Source organism: Petromyzon marinus, chromosome 2 (genome assembly GCF_048934315.1).
Source record: "Petromyzon marinus isolate PM22_M1 ecotype Great Lakes invasive population chromosome 2, UKy_Petmar_22M1.pri1.0, whole genome shotgun sequence".
Taxonomy (NCBI): Eukaryota; Metazoa; Chordata; class Hyperoartia; order Petromyzontiformes; family Petromyzontidae; genus Petromyzon; species Petromyzon marinus.
Genome location: NC_133668.1, coordinates 5,158,749 through 5,178,557, shown reverse-complemented (window position 1 = coordinate 5,178,557; position 19,809 = coordinate 5,158,749). Strand labels below are relative to the sequence as shown.

At 52.7% G+C, this 19,809-nt stretch overlaps 1 protein-coding gene across 2 annotated transcripts in view; it reads right to left on the bottom strand.

Moving 5' to 3' along the window:
* Positions 1-6,261: 6,261 nt before the first annotated feature.
* The window catches only part of LOC116949166 (MAM and LDL-receptor class A domain-containing protein 1), a 49,005-nt gene continuing 35,457 nt past the window's right edge, over positions 6,262-19,809 (bottom strand). For both annotated transcript variants that reach the window (XM_032966352.2, XM_076069218.1), the window contains 10 exons: positions 19,456-19,581; positions 18,445-18,606; positions 16,437-16,594; positions 15,902-16,103; positions 14,130-14,381; positions 12,331-12,397; positions 11,894-11,997; positions 11,272-11,362; positions 9,752-9,824; positions 6,262-9,023 (listed from right to left, as the gene is read on the bottom strand). In XM_032966352.2, the coding sequence (XP_032822243.2) occupies positions 8,835-9,023; positions 9,752-9,824; positions 11,272-11,362; positions 11,894-11,997; positions 12,331-12,397; positions 14,130-14,381; positions 15,902-16,103; positions 16,437-16,594; positions 18,445-18,606; positions 19,456-19,581 (1,424 nt within the window). In that variant the 3' untranslated portion in view covers positions 6,262-8,834. The remainder of the gene's footprint in view (positions 9,024-9,751; positions 9,825-11,271; positions 11,363-11,893; positions 11,998-12,330; positions 12,398-14,129; positions 14,382-15,901; positions 16,104-16,436; positions 16,595-18,444; positions 18,607-19,455; positions 19,582-19,809) is intronic.

The window sequence follows — 19,809 nt, the reverse complement described above, 5'->3', positions numbered from 1 at the left end:
CAGTATCATGTTAGCGCTACTACACTTGGACTTCTCACACTTCACATACAAAACCACAAACACACACGGGCAATTTGTGCATTGAACAATTAATTTAATATGCGACATTCCTCTGATTTACATTCATTACGGTTCTAGGCTTGTGCATAGCAGCGAGGGATTTTACACGTGACAAAGATGGGCAATGTTTTGCCATTACACCTCTGGTTATCAAACTTAGGAGTTATCTCTTGAAAGGGGGGGCAAATTTTACGACGATTGTATATTTTGAATAAGTCTTTCCCGAGCGACGTCTCACGCAACCGTGTTGGTCATGTTGGTTTATTGACCACATTTCACCTCATGATGTTCAGTCCGGGTCGGTGGAGGACGCAACCCCAGGACTGATTGCAGACGTCACTCGCCCCTGATGTTAGTCGTGGCTGGGAATTGAACTCAGATGTCCCAGCTCACCGCACAGTGCATGAACCACCGTTGCCACCACCGCTCACCTCCTGTATTTATGTCAGGGACGGGTTTGCTCAGTTTCAGTGAATGATTTTGTTCATAGGCAATTGAGAATGAAGTGATGTTCATGATATATTTTTGCAAATTACTGATGTATTCTTATAATTTCATTGCATGATACGCAAGCACACACCCTTATATATTTAGCCCCGTGCTATCTTAAGCGATTTTAGCGAGCACCTATTAAAGCTGCCATTGCCAACAAAGAAACGGTGCGGTCAATACGAGCCCTCGGCTGCTATTGATCTCCAATGCTGATCACACAGTACCAGCTAAAGCACTCATTTTGGGCTGAGTCGACTTAGTAAAGTCTCGTGACAGCTGCAGTTGCCACGAACCACCATTACGAGCGGAGATGAAACCAACCTTGGTAATCTGAAAGCACGGCCAATACAAGATACCAATGAATAACAATTGAATGATTACTAATCTATTATATAATTACAATACCCTCCCCCTCTCCGCTTCAAATCACTGCACCTGAATGAGTTAAATGATGACGTCACCCTGCTGCTGCTCTATTTAAGACCGGGAGCAAGTGGAGGGCTTTACCATTCTGGCAAATTGCCCGATGAGGCTGTATGTAATTACCAGCGAAACGGCGTACTCAAAATTTTAAATGATGTTGATTCACTCTTCAACACACCGGTTGGCTAAAGTAGTGAACTATTTGTCCTTTGTAAACATGACGCATTTTTTTACTGTTTGGCCGTGTCGGGTGGTGGAGGGTTATGACATATTTATAAATAACGCGATCTAACCCAAAAGCTTTATTATGAATATCAAGATGTCATCAAGGCCAGCAAGAGGAGTTGGACAACTGTTCTGAGATAAGGACGTTACAGGGCAATCCTTAAAACCCATATTTATTTTTTTGACAATTTCAACTGTGGGTACAGATTCGGCGCTTTAATTGATATTCTGGTAATCGTTGGTCGTCTCTAATTTTGCGAAAATGCCATTGGATCTTTAACGCGCACAGTATAGAAAATAGCACGCTTGGGGTAATTCCCTACGAGAACATTGTATTCCAGCTGCAACCAAGAATGTATCCAATTTCGAAGCACATTTGCCAGGAGATACTCGCCCTATAGAAAAACACGGAGATTATGAAATAAAATAATAATATGTATAAGCTCTCTGCTTGCAAACAGCTGGTGGTATTTTCGCAAACCACTGCAGCTCAGTATGAAACCGAAAACAAAGCATGGGGAGGGCTGGACGGAGGAGTACGGAAGAGCGAGTGTGGGCAGACCCAACCACTAACGGGGAGGACGAAGAGCGAGTGTGGGCAGACCCAGCCACTAACGGGAGGACGAAGAGCGAGTGTGGGCAGACCCAACCACTAACGGGAGAATGAAGAGCGAGTGTGGGCAGACCCAACCACTAACGGGAGGACGAAGAGCGAGTGTGGGCAGACCCAACCACTAACGGGTGGACGAAGAGCGAGTGTGGGCAGACCCAACCACGAACGGGAGGACGAAGAGCGAGTGTGAGCAGACCCAGCCACTAACGGGAGGACGAAGAGCGAGTGTGGGCAGACCCAGCCATTAACGGGAGGACGAAGAGCGAGTGTGGGCAGACCCAACCACTAACGGGAGGACGAAGAGCGAGTGTGGGCAGACCCAACCACTAACGGGAGACCGAAGAGCGAGTGTGGGCAGACCCAACCACTAACGGGGAGAATGAAGAGCGAGTGTGGGCAGACCCAACCACTAACGGGGAGGACGAAGAGCGAGTGTGGGCAGACCCAACCACTAACGGGGAGAATGAAGAGCGAGTGTGGGCAGACCCAACCACTAACGGGAGGACGAAGAGCGAGTGTGGGCAGACCCAACCACTAACGGGAGGACGAAGAGCGAGTGTGGGCAGACCCAACCACTAACGGGAGGACGAAGAGCGAGTGTGGGCAGACCCAACCACTAACGGGAGGACGAAGAGCGAGTGTGGGCAGATCCAACTACTAACGGGAGAAATGACGGCGCCACCACAGAACGTTTCAAAACCGCGAATGCTTCACCAGTAATACAGTCGCTTTGAAGTGACCCATCGTCGTCACATGACAGACAAGCCAGTGGCGACGGAGCATACGCTTGAAACCACAGCCCCATACCCATCCCTCCGCAAGCTGTCCCTCTAACAAGGGTCCGGAGTTCCCGGCTCGCTTCAAAGCAGCCCAGATGATCGGCACTGTAGCGAGCCATGTGGCGTGCAGGGCAATACCAGCACGCACGCCCCGCACTGCACCGCCCGCTCATCTCACGCCACCGCCACTCGCCAAATCCCACGACATTCGGAGAACACCGAAATTCTCGGTCCAGAGTTTGCCCATTTGAAGCAGGCGCCGTTATGAAATGCTGGGTCACAGAAGGCTCCTTTGGTTGATGGATGTGAGAAAGCGAATTTATGCAGAGATTCATTTTTGTTAGATTAGTTATATATATGTGTGTCGTTACCGACAATACTCTGTAAAAGCAACATGCATGAGGTGTATGAGTACGTAGTGCTTGCCCTAATGGGCGGGCTGTATGGTTTTAAAGGACCACTCCTGCATGCAACATTTGCAGCATTCTGTTGAAAATACATTTCCTGCTGATGACCACCAAAGGGGTTGAAAACCGATCGAGAGAGAGAGTTTGGCTGTTTAAACAAATAAATGCTTATGGAATCGTTTATTCCATTCCAAAGTCCCTGGCACTGCAGCTCCGATTTTAATCGTGTGCTCGAAATCTGCTCAATATTGTAGTGCCAATGGTTTTTTTAGTTGTAGGTTTTTTTTATTTTGGAGAGGGAATAAAATTACCACATTAGCTGTTTAGCGCGCCAATGGACCGAGCTGAATATTTAGACCCACCAGAAAAACCCCACCAGACAAACCCAGGCAGAGCAAACTTTCGATGATCACCACCACGAATCACGTTTGCGGATATTTTGGCTTAAAATGTAGTAGAAAAAAAAATACAATTCACTCGGAATAAATCAAACATTCCTCCAAAAGATTTACAATCATAAAACAACAGACTACAGTTCAGACTTCACTTGCAAAACCTTTCTCATTCTGCTCTGCTATACAGAATGCTGTACAACAATTAAAATAGCTCGTGTGCGTATGTGCATGTGTGTGTGCTCGCTCACATCACTCGCCCCCACAGTCGGCTAAGGCTATACGGGGGGGGGGGGGATATTTGTGTTGGCACAGCGGGAAGCAAAGGTCTTCCATTCGGGTCAGTCAGCCCATGGACACCTAGGTCTGTCCCGTGACCTCCTACCGGCGAGATTTTTGACACATCACATGGCCTCAAGGTGCACCTAGCCTGGAGAACGGCCATTGTAGTTCGCGCAACTGCGCTCACAAACCCAACGGCCCGAGTTCCATTCTCATATTTGAACCAATCCTGGGCCTCCCCAGGTCGACTTAAATGTGGACATAGTCGTGTGTAAACATCAAAGGGTGACTACGGTGTACTTGTAGTGCTGAGGCCACAACGCACCCGCGTGCGTTGCGTTGGCCTTAATAGGTGCTCGCCAACAGCGCTTACTTTCCCCAACAGTCCTATATATATTTAAAAAAAAACCCACACACAAACAGGGGATATTTGTTTGTTCTGTGGGGGACACAACAACGCGTCTCTCGCATCGCCTGTGCTGTAATTGTCAGTGTCTCAATTCGCTAGCAGCAGCTGGGCCGTGTCCGCTCGCTCCGGCTTCTCCCCAACTGCGTTCAGTTGTCGCTTCCCTCGGCGGGGGTGCGGGGGTGGGGGCGGCCGGCATGCTAATCGTGGATAATTTCCTCTCTCTCTCTTCCTGTCGGGACGCGAGTTTCCCCCACCTTCATGCCCTTTGAATCTAACGACATACGGACGACAGGGGGAACGTGTTGTTGCGCTTGCGAGTCACGGCATCCCCGGCGTCAAACCACACGCGCCGATATTTGACGAGTCACAAACGTGTCAAAACAGCCCCGAGTATAGGCCCAACTTGTAATAACCAAGCAGGCGACCCGCCGCCTCCCTTCATGTATCTGTTCCTCCGCGTAAAAAAAAAGATAAAGGAGTTTCCCCCCCCCCCCAAACACAAACCATCGGCCCCCCACGGCCTTCTGGAAGTGCGTGACTTTCAGCAGCACTGATCCGGTCCAAGTAAAAACGACAAAAAAATATGGACTTGAATCAATGCTGCCGGAATCACGGACTCCCAGAAGAAGCCGTGGAGCTGATGGATTTTGTTAGAAACACTCTTATTAGGAGGCAGATATATGAACGAGACGTATTTCCTGCTTACGCATGTTGTCACGTATGTTCTACGCAATGAAGCAAAATTCAATTTGTTTAACGCCATCTGATATGGACATGCACTCTGTGTGCCAGATGACCTTACGTGTGGGGAACCCGAGTCGGGACGACGGACTTCTGGGAAAAGCTTGCTCGCGTCTGCTGGGGGGGACACCCAACCACTCTCCGTTTCACCCTCGTCAACGATGGAACGCGCCCGCGACTGGATGTGGACTCCCAGTGGCGTTATAAGGGACGGAGGAGCTGCTGCAGATTGCTCCGTACAATGGAAATGATCTCTTCAACCCGGGCTGCCATGAGGCGGCACGACGGGACCTTCCCTGCTTTGCGAGGTCATCCGAGCGGTGAAGTGCGGATGAACGCGGATAAGAGGATCACTCCTCTTCACCGTGCAGTCGCTCGGAACATAACAGTAATCGCAAACTAAACAATTATTATCTTAGAAACTAAACAAGTTTTCTTTTACCAGGTAAGGCCAAGTGAGCTATGTAGCTCTTTTCCAGAAGCGAGCTGGCCACAAATGACAGCTCAAGGAAGTGGCTTGTCACGTGGACGCACGTTGAGTCTAAATGTGGAGGGGAAAACCGAAGGGCCCGTGAAAAATCCACGCGACCACGGTGAGAGAGAGACATGCAAACTACAAATATACACCAGGCGTCAGGGTCGGATTCGAACCCACAACCTCCTGCCACCGCGGTTTCAGTATATCGAGCCAATCGTTTCGAGGGCACGGGTAATATTATCAGTATACGGATAACGGGAGTTTCGCTGTAATTTATATTTATATGGACTTGAACCAGGCGCGTCGGAGTCTAAAAGACAGGGGGAGCCCTTGCCCCCCCGTAGTACGGGGGGGGGGGGGGTATGCTGTGGTACGTTTTTGAATTGAGGCCCTCGGCTGGTGGCGCGTTCGCCGACTGCTGCAGAGGTCCGTGGTCCGAACCCAGCGGCGGCCCCGGTTAGTCCGGTAGTGTGTAATAACCGGGGCAATACTGTGCGCCGACGTCGGCTTCACGGTGGACTTTGAAGACCCCATGACGTCATTACCGTCTGTGCCGGCGCCAGGGTCCACATTTTCCTAATTCCAAAATTGCACCGCAAATTACTCGATTGGGATTACACAGCAATCATCGCACTCTCCTGACAGCAGACTGATACCCCTGGAGTCAGCCTTACAAACGAGACTCTTCCTGCCGTCCCGAGTTCATGCCTGGTTCAACAAAATCAACTTGAAACACCCAAGCCATTGCTGGTTCGCACGACTCGATGGGACGCGTGACTCTTGAGGTTCGCGGCTGATCTCTGTCCGGATTGTAAAATGCAAAGGAGACCACGCTGGGTGCAGCAATCGCTCGCTGCCCTTCTGTTTCGCATTAAGAGGCGGAGGCTCTGCATTCCGAATTATTACTTCCAGTGCTCGTGCACAGATCCAGATACAAAAAAAAGAGAGAGAAAGAACAGCTACAGAACTAAGTTTATTTAACGTCATTGCCTGTTGTGCCAATTTTTTAACTAAGTAAATCAGAAATAAACGACACATACTATACACACATGTACTGGGTCTTCGACCCTCATATTATTCATTTGTACATATTTCCGTTGGTCGGGGAACATTGATGTCGTGCATGAGTTAAAAAACACAAAAAATTTTCATGACTTAATTCGATCATGAAGCTGTTTCTTTTTATGAAATAAAAACAAAATCACTGAATATAAACACTTTTTTCAAAACAGTTCCACTCATCTCTGATGGGCCTCGCTCACATCTCAACTCCAGTGGGCCTTGCTCACATCTCAGCTCCAGTGGGCCTCGCTGACATCTCAACTCCAGTGGCCTCACTCAAATCTCAACTCCAGTGGGCCTCGCTCACATCTCAACTCCAGTGGGCCTCGCTCACATCTCAGCTCCAGTGGGCCTCGCTTACATCTCAACTCCAGTGGGCCTCGCTCACATCTCAACTCCAGTGGTCTCGGTCACATCTCAACTCCAGTGGTCTCGGTCACATCTCAACTCCAGTGGGCCTCCCTCACATCTCAGCTCCAGTAGCCTCGCTCACATCTCAACTCCAGTGGGCCTCGCTCACATCTCAACTCCAGTGGTCTCGCTCACATCTCAACTCCAGTGGGCCTTGCTCACATCTCAACTCCAGTGGGCCTCGCTCACATCTCAACTCCAGTGGGCCTCGCTCACATCTCAACTCCAGTGGGCCTCGCTCACATCTCAACTCCAGTGGCCTCGCTCACATCTCAACTCCAGTGGCCTCGCTCACATCTCAACTCCAGTGGGCCTCGCTCACATCTCAACTCCAGTGGGCCTCCCTCACATCTCAGCTCCAGTGGCCTCGCTCACATCTCAACTCCAGTGGGCCTCGCTCACATCTCAACTCCGATGGCCCTCGCTCACATCTCAACTCCAGTGGGCCTCGCTCACATCTCAACTCCAGTGGGCCTCGCTCACATCTCAACTCCAGTGGGCCTCGCTCACATCTCAACTCCAGTGGCCTCGCTCACATCTCAACTCCAGTGGGCCTTGCTCACATCTCAACTCCAGTGGGCCTCCCTCACATCTCAGCTCCAGTGGCCTCGCTCACATCTCAACTCCAGTGGGCCTCCCTCACATCTCAGCTCCAGTGGGCCTTGCTCACATCTCAGCTCCAGTGGGCCTTGCTCACATCTCAACTCCAGTGGGCCTTGCTCACATCTCAACTCCAGTGGGCCTTGCTCACATCTCAACTCCAGTGGGCCTCGCTCACATCTCAACTCCAGTGGGCCTCGCTCACATCTCAACTCCAGTGGGCCTTGCTCACATCTCAGCTCCAGTGGGCCTTGCTCACATCTCAACTCCAGTGGGCCTTGCTCACATCTCAACTCCAGTGGGCCTTGCTCACATCTCAACTCCAGTGGGCCTCGCTCACATCTCAACTCCAGTGGGCCTTGCTCACATCTCAACTCCAGTGGGCCTCGCTCAAATCTCAGCTCCAGTGGGCCTCGCTCACATCTCAACTCCAGTGGGCCTCGCTCACATCTCAACTCCAGTGGGCCTCGCTCACATCTCAACTCCAGTGGGCCTTGCTCACATCTCAGCTCCAGTGGCCTCCCTCACATCTCAACTCCAGTGGCCTCGCTCACATCTCAACTCCAGTGGCCTCGCTCACATCTCAACTCCATTGGCCTCGCTCACATCTCAACTCCGGTGGTCTCGCTCACATCTCAACTCCAGTGGGCCTCGCTCACATCTCAACTCCAGTGGCCTCGCTCACATCTCAACTCCAGTGGCCTCGCTCACATCTCAACTCCAGTGGCCTCGCTCACATCTCAACTCCAGTGGCCTCGCTCACATCTCAACTCCAGTGGCCTCGCTCACATCTCAACTCCAGTGGCATCGCTCACATCTCAGCTCCAGTGGGCCTTGCTCACATCTCAACTCCAGTGGGCCTCGCTCACATCTCAACTCCAGTGGGCCTCGCTCACATCTCAACTCCAGTGGGCCTCGCTCACATCTCAACTCCAGTGGGCCTCGCTCACATCTACACCAGCGATGGTCCCCTTCAACCCAACATCTGCGTGCGTGGTCTCGCGAAGGCGTGCCCGACCCATTAACCTGACCCCGAACCTGACCGTTTAACCTGACCGCTTAATCAGACCCCTTAACCAGACCCCTTAACCAGAGCGCCTAACCAGGCACATAAACCGAACCCCTTAACCTGACTCCTAGGGTGGGGAGAAGACGAGGGGAGCACCGATGGCGCCAGCAAGACGCCACGCTGAGACGAGGGGTTGCCACCTCGGGGCTGCCAAGAGTACCAGGATGCAGCATGGAGAAGGAGAATATCTCACAAAACCCAGAAGCGGGAGAGGACTCAATGAAATGAGTGGTTCATTATTTCGCAAATGGCTCAAACAAAAAAAAAATACTGTCCCGGGAAGACTTCCACATTTCCCAGGACAGCAGCTACCTGAACAAAAAAAAAAACAAATTAAAAGAGGACGACCCTGGGAAAACTCGGACAAGGTGGCAACCGGTCTTCTCCCCAGCTAGAGGTGGGACTCCCCGTGAGGCCACCCGACCTGGCGCAGCGTGCAAAGCTGCGCATAGCGGTCGGGCCGCCCACGGGACGTCGCGGGCAGGCCCACGGGGGCCGTGCCCACTGTCGGGTCCGAGTGGCGGCGATAGAGCGGGTTGCAGAAGGACGAGGGCTGCGTGCCGTGCCGCCGTGACCGGGCCTGCCGGAACAAACAAACAAACCGCACCGTCATGACGTTAGAATTGAAAGTCTGCGAAGCGTCGAACGGGCACCTCGGGGAGAGCCGCGTCCCTGCCTCGCTGTGGTGAGGACCTATGCTGGACTGGGGGAGGGGGTGGGGGGTGGGGGGTGGGGGGTGGGGGGTGGGGGGGCACTCACAGACCCGCCGAGGGCACGGCGCTGTCAACGTTAGAGAAGCTTTACGACAAAACGTCGGCAGCGAGACAAAGCGAGAGTCGACGCGGAGCGCTTTCTCGTCCATCATGCTGGGCGGCTCCGACCCCTACCCTCCCTGTTAATGCAGTGCTGACAGTTTTTTAGTTTTTGACGAGAAGGGGGATTAAAGGGGAGGGCTGAGCCTTCAGCGGAGGGTGGTGGGGGGGGGGGGTCTCAGCCCCCATAAGTCCCCCCCCCCCCCCCGCCAGTCCCACCCCCCGACATTGTTGGGTAGCCGCTCACCCTCCCGACCGATCGATCCTCACAGTGGGCCCTACCCCTCCCTGCCCCACCCCCACGTTTTATAATCCTCGAATGTGCCACTTGGGAATCCACGTACTGACAGCGGCGAGGTGACTCGGTGGAGAACAAAATGTGAAGCACGCTGCATATGATTTTAAAGAAAACTTGAATAGATAAAAAAAAATAGCAGAAGAAACAACTGACACTGCGAATGCAACGCGTGGTGAAGTGCAGTAGAGTGTTGCTTACGAGTTTGGTGAGGTCTGACTTTGGCCAAGCGTCTGTTTTTATGATCGGGAAGGAATCATCGTCGAGTTCAGATCTGTCCGCACACACACACGCACACACACACCCACGTGCACACGTGCACACGCGCACACAAGCAGCGTACATGTGCACACGTACCCACATATGCACACGGTATCTCAATTACGTATCATTTAAAGATGTAATCCCATTACGTTTGTGACTGATCGTAATTGCACACCTAAAAGTAATTGGCACTTTGTATCTGCATTGGAATTGTCCCAGTGATTTGTAAGGCTGATGTGTTTTGCCCATCTCTCTAATATTTACACTATTTATCGTCTAGGAATGTTTTTTTGGATGGGGTTTTTACATGTTTATTTCAATTGCTTAGTTTATTTGGCATACATTACAGTACTTATTTCAACTGTTATGTGTTTATTTATGGTTGCTGAATACGTAACCCCCTTATTTAGGTAAAGCTTAAGTATTTAATACAGCGATTTTGGATTTCGCGGCACTTTCCAAGAACGTAATATCATAATTATCATACAGAAGACCCTTGAATATAGCATCAGCCGCATGCCGTAGCGGGGCCATACGGAGTGAGCCACGTGCTACCGAATTAAGGGTCAACATGAGTCACTGAGCTATCGTTAATATCGAGTCTTTTATCACACGATACATGCATCAAATCACAAGTGTATTGTTGTACGTAATGGGGTTCACATGACCCCTGTCGCCACTAGAGGCTGCTTGCTACATTACCCACCATGTAAAACATATATAGTCTTTCATGAAATGTACTAGTAGTAATGGAAGAACTCCACGACTCCAGGAAGTGGCCCCAAAGCTTGCCATAACGTAAGGGGGCCGTGACCAATTACAGCCAACGTCAGTTGAGCGTGGACAATTAGACCCAAGCCGAAATATAACATATAAAAAAATAATGTTTAAAAATGTTTATATATTTTATGATAGAATATAGTATTGTCATCAGTGTGACATAAGCATAGCAAGTTTGCAGTCGATACCACATTGGGAAGTGGGTTAAAATTGAGTTACAAGATTTGAGGATACAACAACAAAGTGAGTTAAAAGGAAGCGTGTAAAAATATCTGAGTTTTATTTGTCAATATGTTTTTAAGTTATTTGTTTACCTCTCCTATACTTTGCACTCACGTCGTGTTTTTGTACAGTTTGTTGTTGTAACATCTGTGAAAAAGAGCTTCGGAGCTCATCGGGTTTTCTTCCAGTATAAACACAGATTCTGATTTCGATTCACAGGCACTCATTTCTCACTGAACAGTTCCCAGGTCTCTTGTAAACTGGAGTAGGAGGCGTGTGGCTAGTCGTCACAGCCGTAGTGATAGTTAGACTGGATGTGGTGTGGCCGGGGGGCGGCAGGGGCAAAATCGTTTTTATTTTCAGGCCGCCCATCTGGCCGGATCCGGCTGAGACGAATCCCTGCTCATGAACTGATCATCTCTAACGAGGGAGGAGCGGAGTGCGGGTGGCCTCACAGTGCCTGCAGGCGACGCCGCTGCTGGATGAAGGCGGCGAGGAGCACGAGGGGCAGCAGCAGAGCCGCGGCGATCACCACGGCGGCCCACACTGCACCAACGACACGACACAAAGATCCCCTGTGTAGACTCAGCTGACCTTTTGGGGCGAGTGCTGTCAGTGAGCACCTACGAAGGCCGGCATGGCACACGAGGGGGTGGGTGGCCGGCACCACGCCCGGCCACCTTTGTCTCCGCAGTGGCGATGTTTACGCACCGCGCCAGGTACTCATTTCAGGCTGAGTCGACCTAGGGGAGGCCCAGGACGGGTTCAGATTATTGCCACTGGTGTTGGCGGCCGTGAGCGGAAATCGAACTCGGGTCGCCAGGTGCGCAGCGAGGCGCGCTCACCGGCATAAGAGTCATCTCTGGCGTATCTCTCAAAGGATCCCCCATTATCGATCCCCTCCCACCCCCGAATAAGCAAATGCCCCCACCCCCCCCCCCCCCCCCCCCCGTAGAACAAACGGGAAGGTGGAGCGTCGCCCGGCAGCGACGCAGGACGCAGAGCCCGTTGGTGGCCATGGCCGCCGAGCGTCACACGCAGTCTCGGCTACCGCCACCGTCCGCCCGCTCTGCCGACCTTCGATGGAGTACGCGGGGTTCTGACGGGAAGGTCTGGCAGAGGGGTGCGCTGCGTCCGGCGTGGGAAGCAGGCAGTGCTCTCCTTGCCATCCGTGCGCGCAACTGACGTGGGAGGAGCGGGAGACAAAAAACGCGCGGGGGAAAAACGACCTTGAATATTGTAGTCGTTCTCTTTAAAAAAAAAAATGTATACCATATTCTCCGGATAATGACGCGCTTTAGACCCTGTGTTTTAAAGCACGGGGTTAGGGGTGCGTCTCATATTCCGTTGGGTGCGTGCGCATGTGTGTGCATGTGCGCCCAGATTTCAACTACCTTATTGATAACCGAGCACGAGTTTCAGTGCGTCTCTAATTTGTAGAATGCGGTACATGGGATGGGCATTAATTTTGATAAACGTGTCCTCCACGGCGCACTGCTGGTAGATTTACGCACCGGCATATGCCAGTTGTTCCGTTCAAAACGCAGACTCCCTCGTTCCTGCAGTCCACGTCCCAACACCCTGGCGGTCATCACAGCACGCGGTTCGGGTTAGAGCAGGAGCAGGCGGACCGTACAGAACGCACAGCGGCATGCACAACATGTCCTGTGTGTGTGTGTGTGTGTGCCATGAGGAACACGCAACACGTGTGTGCCAAGCATAACTCTCCGACATGACAACGGAGATGGAGGAGGTCCCAGAGACCGATGGGAGACCGTGTTTTTGTGTTTAGTTTGTTGTCCTTCTCCCAACATCTCCAATTATCACGGTTGGCTATGTATGGTGCGAAAGAAGTTCAACATACACACATACATACATACAGACTGGTAAGAGACCGGTGGGAGTGCCGGTGGGAGACTGGTGAGAGATCGGTGAAAGACTGGTGGGAGATTGGTAAGAGAACGGTGGGAGACCGGTGAGAGATCGGTGGGGGACTGGTGGGAGACCGGTGAGAGATTGGTGGAGACCGGTGAGAGATTGGTGGAGACCGGTGAGAGATTGCTGAGAACCGGTGAGAGATTGGTGGAGACCGGTGAGAGATTGGTGGAGACTGGTGGGAGATTGGTAAGAGAACGGTGGTAGACCGGTGAGATGTGGGTGAGAGATTGGTGGAGATCGGTGGGAGACCGATGAGAGATCGGTGGGGGACTGGTGGGAGACCGGTGAGAGATTGGTGGAGACCGGTGAGAGATTGGTGGAGACTGGGGGGAGATTGGTGAGAGGTTGGTGGAGACTGGTGGGAGATTGGTGAGAGATCGGTGGGTGCCTTAATAGGTGCTCGCTAACAACAATTGCTGCAGCAATCTCTTAAAGGCTACACGGGAGATCTTTGTCTTTGTTCAGTCACAGCAGACTGCCACTCCACGTGTGGCTGCTTCGTATGGGCACTGTAGTTTGTATTTTTTTTACGAGGATGTAAACAGCGAGCGCACAATGGGCCTGGAAACACAGCGGCGGGTGGCGGAGCGACCGGGGTGGGTGTCGTGGGTGTTCGGAAATCCCCGTAATGTTTCACAACGCTTCATCTATGTTGGGAATTGTGCTTTAGAAGTAAAGAAAAAGAAAGATTGGATGATGATCGTGATACGCGGATGATGATGAATGAATGATGATAGTGGTGGAAAATTATGCGGACGGATATATTTGATGATCACAGAATCAGATTATTTATGTAATACTGGAGGAATCCGATAACCTATGAAGCTCTTTTCACAGATGTCCAGTAAAGGCGGGTAAGAACGTTACAACAGCAATACAAAAAGATGATAGGAGTGGTATGGGAAAGGTAAACAAATCACTTAAAACATATACACAAATAAAACTAAACTATATAGCAGTTATGGCATTACACGCACACACAAATTAAAAAAAGTATATAATTTTTAATTATTTCACCAGGAAAGGCCTACTGAGCTATATAGTTATTTTTCAGAAGTGACCTGGCCACAAATGATAGCTCAACGAAATGACGAATCACCACGTGGACAATTACAGCAGCCAAATACTCTAAACGCACGTTTATAAATGTGGAGGAAAAAAACGGAGGACCCGGAGAAAAATCCACGCGACCAAGGGGAGAGAGAGAGAGAGAGACACCGCAAACTCCAAATATACAGGTGTTAGGGTCAGGACTGAACTCACGACCTCCTCTATACCAGGCGAGGTATTTAACATCTCAACCACTGTGGCGCCCCGACATGAGCACTGGGCCTCAGAGTCGACATCCAACCACCACGACGACAACGGCACTCACAGCAGTCCGACGCGTCCCCTTGGCCGACGAGGCAGTCGGCCGGGTCGTAACAAAGGGGGGCCGCGGGGGTGCAGGAGCCGTTCCCGCACAGGAACGTCGAGGGGGGGCAACCCGTGTCCAGGCTTGGCGTGGGGCAGTGCTCCTCGTCGCTGCCCCCGGGGCAGTCCTCCCGGCCGTCGCACACCAGCTCCGAGGGCAGGCACATGCGCTGGTGCTCGCCGCACCAGTACCAGTTCTCGGGGCACATCGCGCCTGCACGTGAGCGCGCAAGTGGGATAATGCACGTCGATGAACAGCGACGAGGATCCGCCGTATGGCTGTACCAGGACAGTTGGGGGCAAGTGGCGTGAGCGAGCGACGATGAGCTCCGGTACAGCTCGCGTGCCATGCCCGGCCGCCTTTGTCTTCACCAGTTGGCCATGAGTGGGCATTGAACTCACTAGCGCAGGGCGCTAACCACTATGCCACCGCTCCCCACACACATGCGCACACAAATCCAGATTTCCCCGTGTAGCCTACACAGGTGGTTGCTGTTTGCGCGCACCTTTTCAGATCGGCACGGTGCACGTTCGGCTAGCACCACACCCGGCCGCCTTACAGTAGACAAGGTACTCATTTTAGGCTGAGTCGACCTAGGTGAAGCCCAAGACGGGTTCAGATATTCGTCACTGACGTTAGCCGTGGGTGGGAATAGGACAAACAAAGAGAACGATCCCCCATATAGCCTGAACAGACTGTTGGGGCAAGCGGTGTTAGCGAGCACCTATGAAGGCCGGCACGTGGCACACGAGGGGGTTAGCCGCGTACACAGCACGAAATCGCACAAACCGGACCGGCGTAGAGAGAGGGAAACCTGCTCCCACATGTCGCCATGAAGACGAACAAAAAACTTTCCGAAGGTGATCATGAGTTTGCGGCAGACTCGGCGGCAGCCAGGGGTGTGTCTCGCACAGATTTATCGCGGGCGTCAGTGGGGAAGCGAGAATGATGAGAACGTGGAGGGAGCAGGGCACTGGCTGGAGTTTGGTAGCAGCGCGTGTAAGCAATGGAACCGATTCCGGTTTCCCCCGCGTGCTCTGAACCTTCCTGCACCTTCAAACCAATGTGAATTTAATATTTGTTTTCAGATGAGAAAAATTCTACCCGCAAATGACTCAATTGGGATCTACATAGCAAGCAGCAACCCCCTCCTCCCCCTCCCACTACTAGCCCCCCCCCCCTCCCGCCACACTGCGAAAACTTGGCAGGACCCTCCTGAAGAAGAGTCATGAGACTCTGTGAGGTTTTCCTGCAGGGCAAACAAGCGTGATGATCATGCTAATCATGACGTTCTGTATGTTGGCTCAGCAGCAGCAGAGTGAGTGGCTCGCAATTGCAAGGTTGCCATTTCAAACTCTCGTTGGGGGGTCGACTCAACTCGATAAAAATGAACGTGACTTTGTGCCATAGGGATGAGGAATTTCCACAACTGGTTCAGGGCTGTAAACAGCAGATTAGCACCGCTTCAATACCCATTTGAGCATGAATTCACCCCGACTTGTTTTTGTATTTACTAGCAATGGTCACGTCCTTTGGACGTGACCATCTGTCCGTCCTTCCCTGAAGCCAGCCAGCCGGCCAGCAGAAACTTTCTTCGTAACGTAGTGCGATGCGCGGGACCGCTGCCTCGGTGCCGTGGTTAGCACAATGGACTCGTTCGCCAAGCCTCTCATGCCGAATTATACGGGGGTTGTAAACACGGCCCCGCCGGCGGCGGTGGTTTCACGGCGCACCCGTGAGGTTGCACGACGGCGTGAAGGAGACGTCGTCGAGGGCGATGGAGCCCGGCTGCTCGCTGCCCGCCTCCGCCTCGAAGACGACGCGGAAGGGCACCGAGTGCGACACCTCGATGTTGGCGTACTTCCACTGCGTGCCCATGTCCCCCCGCGCCACGAACATGAGGATGGGCGCGCCGCTCTCGCCCTGGCTGTAAACCTGCGCGTCGCACACACGCACGTCGCACCACGTCACGCACACACGTGCGCGTCGCACCACCACGTCACACACACGTGCGTCGCACCACGTCACGCACACACACGTGCGCGTCGCACCACGTCACGCACACGTGCACGTCGCACCACCACGTCACACACACGTGCGCGTCGCACCACCACGTCACACACACACGTGCGTCACACCACGGCGTCACGCACACTCTTGAGCTCAGCAGTGATAACTTTGCCAGTGTCCGGTTGCCGTGTAGGTGCTGTGCGGTTGCTCTGAGGTTGCTATACGGTTGCCGTGCGGTTTGACACACAAGGGTCTCACCCTCAGCGCGGCCTTGTGCCCGGAGCCCGACATGAAGAACCAGAAGCGTAGGCGGCACAGGCCGAAGGATGCGGGGAAGATGGAAGGCGCCACAAGGCCGGCGCGCTGGCCCACGCTGCGCCCAGCCGTGTCCACTCGCAGGAAGCCACCGCTCAAGTCTGCCGACCATACGTCGTGGTCGTCGCAATCGTCAGCATCGTCATCATCAATCATCATCATCCACCAATCATCATTATCTATAATCTGTCAAACATCATCAATTAAACATCATCATCACCATCATCTATCTATTATCACATTTCAGTCATCATCAATCATCAGCATCATCATCATCTATCAATCATTATCATCATCAATTATAATCTATTAATCATCATGATCATTTACAATTAATCTATCAATCATCATCTACCAATCATCATTTATCATCATCGTCATTGTCGATGAGCAGCCACGCTCAATCCACTGCTGGATGACGACCTCCCCGCACCGTACGAGTCGTAGGGATCATGTTTACCGCATTTCCCGTCGGCCAGTGAGGGCCGGGGTGAGGGCCAACGAGTGCGTGGAGCACAGCACAGCACAACAAACTGTTTCCGCACTGTCCCTATGTCGCTTACTCCCGTGGCCCCGTGCCAGCTCACGACACTCGCTCTGTGCACAGTGGCCACCCATCATCCAAGCACTCTCCAGGCTCAAACCCCGGCTGAGCTTCTGGGGGATTTCGGTCAGAGGCTCCTGCGCCCTGTTCAATTTGATTCAACTGCGCTAACGAGGCGGAGAAGCCTCCCACTTGGAGCTCTCGCAGCGCAGAACTACGCCCCGCGTCAAAGAGAACAGGCCCGCCGGAAGTGGATATGACAGAACTGCTTCCGAGAGCCCTCTCAAAGCCCCCTCTCTCTCATCCACGCCGCTTTTCCTCGCTTCGCGCCGCTGCGGATAAATGGTCGTCGCAATCAACTTACTCAGATTAAAAGCCAGGACGTTTGCGAGTTACTATACTCGGGGAAGCCGGAGGGTAATTTGGAAATGTAATTTAAAAATACTGGGGTTTACTGCCATTCAGTATGACTCTATAGCATCAGAAATGTCACCTGAAGGGACCTCAGAAGCAGTTCTGTGATATCCCCTTCAGCGGGCTGTTCTCTAACATATCTAGTGATTCACTCCTCTCTCTGTGAGTGCCGATAGCTAAATTGTAACAAAAAAAACATTTCAAAAAGACTAAATATTGCTTTGATTGTATTGAAAACGTAAGTTCAAGAACCGCACAGCAAGGCGGCAGAAATGAACGTGAGGTTATAGCGTGAGCGAAGAATAACATCAGGGAATTAGACTGCAGGGATTGAATTCCACGTCTACGAATTACTGTGATAAGCTTTTCAAAATTCATAATCCTTGTTGTCACAAAAAAAGGAAGCCACGCTTCATTTGTGACATTGGTCTGTGTTTCACGGTGTGAGTCAGAACGTTCCCAGGACGTGGTCGTGACACGCGGTCTGATGACTCATTCCCCTCGTGCACCAAGGCACTCTCACGATGATGCACGGTCGTGATGTGACTGAAGAACCGAACGTTGTTGTTGTTGTTGTAACAGAAAGATCTTCGGAGCTCATTGGATTCCTCCAGGCTAAATACAAATTGTGGTTCTGATAATTACGAAATACGAACACTTCCCGTTTGCCGTCAATCCTGCGGGTCTGTTCACTGACACGAAGCGGAGCTCTGCTGCCTGTGCGAGGCTTAAAAGGAAGAGTCCCCTTCTGCCCGACGACCCTCACGCCGCACGCGGGGACGTTCCGTCCACTCTCGACGCTCCCTCCGTGGGCCACCTGTCCTGGCTGCGGGGTCGACCGCGCTCGTCCGCCGGTGCAGTGACTTCAGCGGCGACTTGACCGCGAGCACGTTGTTCACGCGTGGCACTCTAAGAAACAACGAAGACCCCCCCCCCACCCGCCCCCCCCCCTGCCCCGACCCCACCCCCCACCCGCCCCCCCTCTCGTCTCACTGGGAGTGTGGTCTTCGGTTGGGCCCGTTCCGTGCGAAACGCCGCGTGGCTCCAATACCCAGGTGAAGTCGTTATGTTCCTCCCTGTTCCTCCAGCCGCACCACACGTCGTTCCGCTCCTCGTCTCCACGCTCGTTGAAGTCGCAGCTGCCGGCAACGCTCACTGACGGCCACGGGAGAAAGGGGCGGAGGGGCGAGCGCGGGCACGCGACGTTAGCAGTGCGGCACGATGCGCCGACGTTTTCGCTCCCTCTCGCACGTGCCGGGGGAGGCTTCGTCGGGAAACTGAGGCACGTGGAGCGAAACGTCGGACGTCGCGCCGAACGCCACGCGGTTACGACCCGAACATGCATCGGGAGAGGGGGTGTTACTTAAGACGCTGAGAATAAGTTCATAAAAAATTGCGTAATGCAAATCAATGCAAATTCATCATCAGCGACCGCTCAATGTAGGCCTCCGCAAGCCACCGCGGTCTCTCTCTCGGTCCTGCAATGCAAGTTACACGCGGATGATGTTGCCCCGTGGCGAGCGCAGTGAGCGAGGCAGACGATAAATACAAAATAAGAACGCCGTGCACAAGGTGGTCGTGACTAGCAAAGCACACGGTCTATACGAGACGGGAGTCCGACAGTTCTCGCCCAGTTAAACACAAGAAGCTTCAAAGTTGGCACTTTGACAGGGCAATACAAGTGTAATGACATAGTGACATCCACTGGTTGGATAAGGGAAGCGCGGGTACAGGCATCACTATAAACATCATCCAATCCCAAAGGGAGAGGTATCTGGGCCAAAGGTAAGGGGCGGGTCTGGCCGAGATACTCCGGGAACCTGCTGGAAGGTTCCGTGAGAGGGCGTGGCCGGAGGCGGAGCCTAGCCGCGCCTGCGGCAATATAATCGATCGACTCATCGCATCCTCTCGGGCCGCGGTGGTGGCGGTGGTGGTGGCACCAATTGGCTGATTTCCGTGCCAGCAGGGCCGCAGGCATCACGCGGCCGGGAGAGCGCGTCTCACCGCAGTCCACCTCGTCCGAGTTGTCGCCGCAGTCGTCCTTGTAGTCGCAGGTGATGCGTGGCTCGACGCACTGTCCGTTGGCGCAGTGGAAGTCGGTGCTCAGCAGGCACGACCCCGCGCCATCCTCTGTTAGGACGGCAGTGCAACGCAGCCATCATTATCACCACCTTCATCATTGGCACCACCTTCATCATTGGCACCACCTTCATCATTGGCACCACCTTCATCATTGGCACCACCTTCATCATTATCACCACCTTCATCATTATCACCACCTTCATCATTGGCACCACCTTCGTCATTATCACCACCTTCATCATTGGCACCACCTTCGTCATTGGCACCACCTTCATC